Below are 9,617 nucleotides of genomic sequence, written 5' to 3'. Positions count from 1 at the left end.
TATTAATATGATACCATCATTTTGGATTTAATAACTTATACATCTGGAATAGGAAAGAATAATTGGTGAAACGATAAACTTAAAGCGAATATATAAAGCTGGCTGTAAACGTGCATACTAAACTTAAAGTCAATGCAACTACAACTAAAGGACGTATAGGAAACCAAGGAAGTAAGCCAAACCCGAGTGATGCGGGCGGCGCTGATTGGCTAGACGTTAGAGCACATAAACTTAAAGGCACATAAACTAAAACTTAAACGCACGAACGCAAATACAGCACGCTTCATTGAACTTATATACGATTAACGGTAAATCAAATGCGGGTAACAAAGTAGGTTCGAACTTAAAGTTAACTAAACATATTCACGTATATCTTGCGATAACATTAATAGTATTAATTTAATACTAATTTATTTTTTTTAAATGATTGTACATCTTACTATCCCTGCCTCCTATGTGTTTAAGATAATCTGGACCCTATAAGTGTTGTAAAGCAGTGGTTCTTAAACTGGGGGGGTGTGCAAGACTCGGGGGCGAGAAAAACAATAAAATAAAGGGTTACATGTATAGATAATTTAACAAAAAGGGGGGCACGAGTTTTGTTGGGATCTTCATTGGGCGGCGTGCTTCAAAAAGTTTGGGAACCCCTGCTCTAAAGTACCAAAACTAACAAGTATAACTCACTGTGTGTTAAAGCCATGCAGTGCCCATCCCCAGATGTAATGTCAACAACACGTGTGAAAGTAAGTTCATCAATCAATGTTGGTTTCATGAACGTGGCATCAGGTGATCCACAACCAAGGCACGCCCCACATCCCCATGAAAATACCTAAATATGTAAACGATTCGTGTCAATTTTAGTGGTCAAAATAAACAGTAAATTAAGAGCAAACCAATCTCTACAAAATTAAAAACTAAATTTCACACAAAAGTAACAATAAAATGATATAACTTTTAAAACGGAATTAATAAGCTTTTGTTAACCATTAGTAGGTAAAGCAGACAAATTAAACTATGACTTACTTTTATGATGGAATAAAATTTAGCAATGAATACTTCACTAACCTGCCCTGAATCATTTAAAGCAAGTGAATATTGACTTCCTGCACAAAGTTTGTAAAACATCATTCCATTTATACTTTCAATTACTTTTGGTCTGCAAAATAAACATAAACATTACATTTTATCGATTAGCATTTAACACATGGAAATACATGGAGGAATACAAAACACAAGTTGTACAATAACCTGTATTGCCCAAAATGTTTGCATTGTCAATTTGTAAACGAAATAATGGGATTTAATTGCTACTTATTTTTCATTTTTTATTATGCTTCAATGCTCATAAAGGGTAAAAATCCAAGAATAGGTATATTTACAATTAAGTCATAAATAAACCTTAAACACATGTCCAATGTTTCATTCCAAAATGGTTTCTAAATTATAGATGACAAAGGTTCATTTTATATAAAAATTTTTAAATATTCTTAATTTTTATAGTTTTTATATACAGAAAATTTAATATTTAATTTTATATAAAGAGAATTAAAAATAAAAATCCATACCTGTACACACGACTTGTATCTCCATGACCAAGTTTACCATTATCTCCAGCTCCAAAACTCCATACCGTCAGTCCATCTTGAGCTAGAACCAGTGTATGGGAGCTTCCACACACAACCTAAGTTTAATTTAAAGTAAGAGGAGCATACCAACTAAAAATTAAAATTTATATATACAGAGAGAGATTGAGATGCTAAAATGATATAAAAAAATAGATCCTAAAAAAACAAAGTTTACTTTTAGCTAAAAAATTTTCATTCCGTACAAAGAAATAGATTGGGGGTTTTGTAAGTAAGGAGCATGTATCCAAAACTTCAAGAAACCCATAATATAATGCAATATACTGCATGAAAAAAAAGAATGTGATGAAGTGGTAATGACTCGGGGTGGTCAAGCCCCAAGATTTAATGTAACGCATAGAACAAGCACTGAGTCGGGTAGTACTGACGCTATCAAGGAGAAAGGCGAAAATACGTATCAAAATCATACACAACACATGATTGGATGAAAGAGACCACTCGTTACGTAATTTCCAGTGCGGTAAGATGAAGAATTTGTAAAAAATTAATAAAAAATTATCAATAATTGTTTGCACCGAGCATTAATAAAAAATTATCAATAATTGTAAAGACCAAGCATGAAAAAAAGAAACCCCCGGACACAGACTCGGCATATCCCTATATGGCTACATATTACGAAATACTGTAGATTATTTATAGAGCATATATTTATTGCTATAACTAAATACGAAAACAAATTACTTTTTTAAAGTAAAACTTACAGAACCAGCACTTGCAATATCTTTCACCAACACGGGAACATTTCTGCTTGTGTTGTCTCCCAACCCCAACCTCCCATAATCCCCTTCACCCCAAGTAAATAACTGGCCTTCTTGGGTCACGCATGCTGAATGACGATATCCCGCTGACACACATACTACAATCTAAAATGTAAAGTCAGGTTATCAATTTTAATTTCTAATTAATTTAAAAAACAGATAGTTTTTAACTTTTTATACAGGTGAAAAAAAATAAAATAAAATTTACAATCAGTTTTTCGAAGATAGGCCACAAAATATAATATAAAACACAAATATATATACTCTTTTGTATAGGGTCAAAAAACTTAAAATTTACATTCAGTTTTACAATAATAAACAACAAAAATGACATAACCAAACATTTATTTAGGTACAAAAAAACATGAAATTTACACATAATTTTTCAAAGATAAATAACAAACTAATGCTGTTACATACACGTCTTGCCAGAGGTCCTTCAATAATCTTGGGACTTTTATGAGTAAGACTGGAACCATGTCCCAGTTTACCATAATCACCATCCCCCCATGAAAAAATACAACCTTCAGTAGTTAATGCAAGTGTATGGCCATCAGAACCTGTTAAATATTAGTTCAAAGTCACAAATTTAAAGCCAGCAATTTAAACTGCAAGTTCGTAACAAGATCATCCAAAGCCAGCAATCCTTTAATGCTAAAAATTAACCGAGAGACAACAACCACTAACCCATAGCTACAGTTTTAAACCTAGCTGCAAACTAAGGTTTTTTGAGAAAGAAGCAATTTAAATTACTAACTTAATCACAATTTGATTTAATTTATAACGGTAATTGCAACAGATAGAAATGTGAACATTATCCAGACCACAAACTCGTTGGAAGCAGTTGAGTTCAAAAATATGTGGATTAAGAATATTTTATGTTCCTAGATGATCCTTAAAGTCTTTGAAGTTCAAAATGTTGAAAGCGTACATAAATCGTTTTATGTAAGTGGCAGTTTAAGCTTAGTATGTGTTGTGGTTTATTGGTTATGTTTTATTTCATTCAACTTTTTAGAGTACGGTAAGTTTGTTCTGTAATATGAATGTAACATGTGATAGCTTTATACGCTCATAACACTCATTATTATAGTTGACTAGGAATAGTCTAGACGCCATTACAGAAGCATTGATTTACCTTTAGAAGATGATATTTTTCGAATGGTCTGAGGTGGATCAAAGACGATTGTTTTCAAAGTCGATTGATTGTTTGAATCACCCAAACCTAACCGACCGTAACTACCTTTTCCACATGAGCGAACACACCCATCACCAGAAACAGCAAACGTACAATACTGCCCCGCTTCCAGCTGCAGGACAAAAAGACACATAAACAGTAACAAATAAATGCCACAATAAATTTAGCATATTACTAATATTTTATAACACTTAAAACAGCGCCACAGGACAATTTACACTTCGTACAAAAGTGTCCTAGGTTACCGAAGTAAAGATAAATAAGAAAAGCAAAATATATAAGACTCTGAAGCCTCAGGACCACTGGTGTCCATTTTTAGGGGGGCCAAGAGAGCATACCTCTCCGTTTTTTCATTTTACCCAAATAAATACAAAACTGATTCATTTTGACACGGCTGCCTATTGCTCCTTAAGAATAAATAATGTAAACTATTGTTACGCTGGCTTGCTGCTAGCATTCATTTAAATGCTTTACATAGGAGCATGTATCATTATCCTTTGAATAACAGTCTCTTTCCCAAAAATATACTCAGTCATGTGGGTGCCTATACTTAGCCTCAACATAAATAGGCTGGAAGACCTGGTTCCGGATTAATATCATTCTGCCTGGCAGTAAAACTTTGGTCTAAAACCAACTTACCATTTGAGAATTTCCAAAGCTTTTAACCTTCTTAGGAAACACAATTTTATCGCTTCCAAGTTCAGCAAGTTGGTGGCTGCTGTTACTTCCCCATGCATATACATCACAGTTGTTCATATCAACACTACAACAAATGCTAATTTATGCGGATTTCAAAATCTCAGAATTTTACATTATTTCTTGTGTAAAAAACATGGACCAATTTATTAGCGGAAGCAATTTATAACACATTTAAACTGTTTTATTAGAGTTTTTACACATTCAATTTTATTCTCTAAAAATTTTGTTACCCATTTTCCATATCAACATGTTTTATATTCCACTAAATACTCTTTTTTTATTAAAATTATGCCCAGAAAATAAATTTTGACTTCAAGCAGTCTTTACAACAAAAAATATGTGTTTAATGAAATTACCTTTTTGTAGCAGTTTCTGTGCAAGAGATAGCATATTCCTCTGATAAAGAAACAACCTGTTCCATTAGTATCATTGCTACTTCCTTTAATGGAATATAATTAGACTTGCTGTTTGTAGCAGTGCCATTAACAGCAGGCGAACTCTGTAAAAATAAATAAATCAAAATTTTAAAAATCAAAAAATCAAAGAACTGTTAAAAAATAGGCAGGTTTATATTCTATAACCCACAGTGAAAAATAAATTATTACACAATTTAAACAATTTTCAAATCCTAACAAGTAATTTTGAATGTTCAACTTACTAATGAAAGATTGGAAGTTTTAATAATCTTATCTAATGTTTTCTTGGATATTTTCCTGGCATCATCACCTACAAACATAACAAACTGATGTTTACTTCCAATATAGTATTTGTAAAATTTTATTTTAAACACAAAATTAATTTTATATGACAATCGTTGTTTGTATGTAATTAAGGCAACACCAACACTCAAACAAAAATATGCAACAACAGCCGGTGGGGGGTCTAAACTGGGTCTTTGGTGTTAGGACACCCCCTCAGAAAATGATATACATTTTCTTTAAATAGCGTGAATAGGTGAATTATATAAACAGAATTTCCCCACTTAAAGGACACTACAATATAACAGCTTTAATATTTGTAACTAATTGCGCAACGTGTTGCCATTGTTATCAATCAAGTCTACACAAGCAATTAAGTGAACAACCGTAATTACCGGTATTTATGAATACAATCAAATAAAGTCAACCTCAGCTCATTGCAAACATATTGTAACTGTTTATGAATGTAGCTTACATTAGTAGGAATGTTTACAAAGCATCAATTTGAATGGTTGCAATCCCAAAATAAAATGTTACGCCTATTTTTATAGGTAGGCCCATACAGTATCTTAAACACCTTGTACATTTGTATTTATATTGTATTGAACAATACAGTATTTCGTTTGACTTTTCACATTTTTTATTAAAAAATAAATAACCATAAAAATCTGACATATAAAATTCATTCTATTTGTGCAAAATGGTAAAATCCGAATTGATATATGAACAAATATTGTTGTTTTATGAACTAGCGACAGACAAAACAAATCATTTCCTGCTGAAAATTAGTCAACATTATTGCCCAATATCGGTATGCAACAATGCAAGCTACGCTGTGTTTAACAAAACAATTTAAAGAACAAAAATACATTAGCCTATGAAAACATTTCCTCCAACTTATTTGCTAAAAAAAAAATTTAAACTAAACCTCTTAACTTCTGGATAGCTTTTTTAAGTTCGAACATTTTACAAAATTTTAGTGCATTATGTAATTGGTTTACTGCATCAGTGATGATGCTAAATACAGAATAAATAAATCTAAGAGAGTTCAATCCTTTTATATTTCAATGTAAATTCAGGATTCCAATATTCTTGATAGGGAAATGTAACGGCTACTCATATTCCACTAAGAGATGTCAGATGAGTGTTTATAAAAGTGTTATTTATATGCAGTGTATACAATAGCCTATACAATAAGCTTTAGTTTCAAAAATTTATAACAACTATGTTTGCTGGACAAAAGTTATACAATTCGTTTCAACGCAAGTTTAGTTTTAAGCTTACATGTGTGTAAGTGTGTGTTGTAATTTATGCTTAGACGTATAAAAACATAAACAACTATTTGCAAAATACAAACAAAATGAGAAATAACAGCTGTTTATTGATATTTAATTAGCAAAGTTTGTAATATAACTTTAATGCATACCTTGCTCTGATGAAACACTTAAAGCCATTTCAATCCAATCAAGCATATGTTGCAGGGAACCGCGTTGAAATGTAAGTAATAATAATAATTCACACGAGATTTGAATTGATTCTGGTGTTCCTTCTGATTCGGTGCTTATAACACTTTTTAAAAATGTAAAAATCTAAAATAGATCGCAATAAAATTTTTAATTTGTTTTAATGTTATTGTTAGATTAAAAACTTTATTAATTTATTGGTTTAAAAACCCAGTTATGGTGACTGGTTCTTTTGTTTGAGTATAAGTTATTTCCTATTATACTAAATTACATTAAACAAGGTGTAAACCTGGACAGTTTTAATGAAAAAAGGAGATGTTTTACCGAAGAAATTTACTTCAAAACCCCTATATTTTGTTATTTGGGTTGCACATACTGCTTGTATCGTCTGGGAAGGTAATATACCTTATCTTCATGGGGCAAAAATATAAAATTTTTACATCTGTGGTGGCAATAACAGGATTTATTATATAGATTTCGCTCCCTCTAATAAAATCACGTTTTTCGGTGGGTGATTAAAAGTCAACAAATTAAACCTGACTTACAAACGAATACCCATGTGGCCATGTCACATTAACACATATATAACTTCTAAGTAACCTTTACCCGTTTAGCCTCTACATGGGCAAAATCAGCCTGATCTTCTTTTTTATCAGTAATAATATTCACATAAATAACATTTACTTACTTGTTGTAAACAGTCAAGACCCATAGATGGGATTTTACTTTCATCAGCTAGTGATAAAGGTGGAAGACCAATTACGACATCGAGTGCAGTTTGCAAAACATCACTACATATAGATGAAGCTAATGAAGGTTGAATCCAACTGTGACGAATCAATGTGAATACAAGACGTAACCCGGTACGAACACCTGTAATATGGATTTTTTAAAATCACCCTATTTCTGTATATATCTTATCCAGTCTATTGGGGAAAATGTTAAAAAAAATCTTAGAAAAATTTAATAGGGCCTATGTGATAATGTTCTGATAATGCTCTGATTACCAAAGGACATTTTTATGTGCAAATCAACCAGATAATGGTGAAAAATTAATTTCGCTACAAACAATCTACAATTAAAATGAAGGCTGAGGGTTAAACATTTTTTTCATATTATGTATTATCAGTGATCACTTATGCGCAATATAGTATAATAGATAGTTGGTTGCAAAAATACTTCGTACGCGCGTAAAGCAACGCCTCAATTGAAAAAAAGCTGGAAACCACTGTAGTAGGGAATATAGCATGAAATGCCACGCTCTTCGTAACTAATGTGAATTAAAATAATGCTTATTAGCTTATAACAATCACTTAAACATCATTCGCGATCGTTTTGTGTGAACTTAATAAGTTGCTCGACCTTGGAGACCTTCGCGCGTAAAACAATTTGGAAACCACTGCTTCAATGCCTGCAATGGTCGACGTCTATCGGTCATGATTTTGTTCTCTCTTAATTTTCTTTGAAACGTTATATTTTTACTGTTACTCTGCCGTTTTTAATATTAATTAATTTCAGTTGTTACATATTTTCTACTAATCTGCAAGTCACAAACGAGAAACGACGAGTATTATACTTATACCTATACGTATTCTGAACATACCGGTAGTGTCACAAACGCAAATTGTTACGATTTTAAAAAACCCAAATCGTCACAAACATAACTTGTTACGTCATTAAAATTCAGGTTTTTACTGAGTATTGATGTTTATTAGACGGTTTAACGCAGACGCGTAACCGCAGGTTCAACTGTGCATTCGCGTAATAAAAAGCGCCGCGTTTTGTTCGATGATTAAAGTTAGAATTGGCAAAATTCCAAGGTAGGCCGGCCTACCCTGCAACCCCGAGTTCGGCGCCAGTGATTATCACAACAAAAAAACATATACATAATATATATAAAAGATATATATAGTAGGGTGGGGGAAGACGGGACACATCATAGGGTGGGGGAAGACGGGACGAACATAATATCAAAATGTCGAATAAAAAAGTGTCCTTTTCACACCATACTATTATATCAAATGAAGTAGAACATAGCTGATATAAGGTGTAAAAAAGTCAAAAGTTCTCATATTTGCAAGATAGAGTGATAAATAATAATAGTGACCAAATCTGCAAATCAATATGGTTTACTGTTCAACACAGCTTACCCATTTCAATCAATGCGTCTGATCCAGAAGCTTGGATCTCATTATTTAGTGTTGAAACCACTTCTTCTTCATTTGAGGTGGATGAATCAGATCCAGGAGTTTCTTGGCTCTGTTTGGAGTTGGTTAGTGAATAAAATTAAAGTTTCATATATTGGAACATTTTTTATATAGGCCCATTGGGAAAAAACATTGTAGGTATCATCACCAATAAAATATCTACATAACCCACCAAGTAACATACTTGCTAACTTGTGAGCTGGCACGAGGTGTATCAAAAAAGAACATTCCTGTTATAACGACTGTCATTTTTTTTGGACAAAATCATAGGAACTTCATAGGAAAATTTTTTCGACAAAATCATAGGAAAATTTGTTCTAACATAACCGAAGGAATGTCATGAAACAGTTAGGTCATGCTTTTTATTTGGGGTTACTTACTAGTAAACACCAAAATTGATAACGTACTCACTTTTTGAAAAACGCTTTCTTTCGTTGAATGATATTTTGAAGAGCATGCATGAAATATTCTTTGCATAACAGTGAGACGCCTAATAAGGAAGTGACCAAACACTGATTCTTCACATACAGTTTGACTTAAGCTCACCTAAAATAAAGAGAATTGATTTAAGTTTTATTAACCGGTTTGTACATATAAAATAATACACTTTATACAAGTAAGAACATTGTTTGTGCTGATGAAATTAATATCAAAGAGTAAAGGTTCCTACTTCCAATCAATAGGGGGACCCTCGTAAAAAAACCGTGCTGATATTCAGACAAAGTGCGAGAGATAGATTATTTTGATAGGTGTGCCTGAAGTTGGAAAAGCTTGGGTTTGCTGAGCACCGGACTTTAACCATCAAGCTCAGTCGAGCCTTTTTCGCTCTTGCTTACAATATTATAGTAATCAAATGCAGGTTTGCCGTCGCGCCCTTTTCCCAGAACTCCTAGCTTAAATCTGGTAACGCTTGGTCATGCGTTTGGGTTTGGCCCAGCACACTGCAATCAGTGC

General features: G+C 32.5%; 1 protein-coding gene across 1 annotated transcript in view; it reads right to left on the bottom strand.

The window, feature by feature from the left end:
- The window catches only part of LOC104266859 (probable E3 ubiquitin-protein ligase HERC1), a 23,395-nt gene that overhangs the window by 12,967 nt on the left and 811 nt on the right, over window positions 1–9,617 (bottom strand). Inside the window, exons 2-14 of the mRNA XM_018816251.2 lie at window positions 9,075–9,209; window positions 8,607–8,715; window positions 7,145–7,329; window positions 6,420–6,582; window positions 4,954–5,021; window positions 4,652–4,794; window positions 4,236–4,359; window positions 3,537–3,708; window positions 2,822–2,961; window positions 2,345–2,506; window positions 1,566–1,681; window positions 1,066–1,156; window positions 685–829 (exon numbers count right to left, since the gene is read on the bottom strand). Of these exons, the coding sequence (XP_018671796.1) occupies window positions 685–829; window positions 1,066–1,156; window positions 1,566–1,681; window positions 2,345–2,506; window positions 2,822–2,961; window positions 3,537–3,708; window positions 4,236–4,359; window positions 4,652–4,794; window positions 4,954–5,021; window positions 6,420–6,582; window positions 7,145–7,329; window positions 8,607–8,715; window positions 9,075–9,209 (1,753 nt within the window). The remainder of the gene's footprint in view (window positions 1–684; window positions 830–1,065; window positions 1,157–1,565; window positions 1,682–2,344; window positions 2,507–2,821; window positions 2,962–3,536; window positions 3,709–4,235; window positions 4,360–4,651; window positions 4,795–4,953; window positions 5,022–6,419; window positions 6,583–7,144; window positions 7,330–8,606; window positions 8,716–9,074; window positions 9,210–9,617) is intronic.

This window comes from Ciona intestinalis, unplaced genomic scaffold (assembly GCF_000224145.3).
Source record: "Ciona intestinalis unplaced genomic scaffold, KH HT000166.1, whole genome shotgun sequence".
In the NCBI taxonomy this organism is placed as follows: Eukaryota; Metazoa; Chordata; class Ascidiacea; order Phlebobranchia; family Cionidae; genus Ciona; species Ciona intestinalis.
The sequence above is the reverse complement of the archived record's forward strand: the minus strand, read 5'-3'. Positions and strand labels throughout refer to the sequence as shown.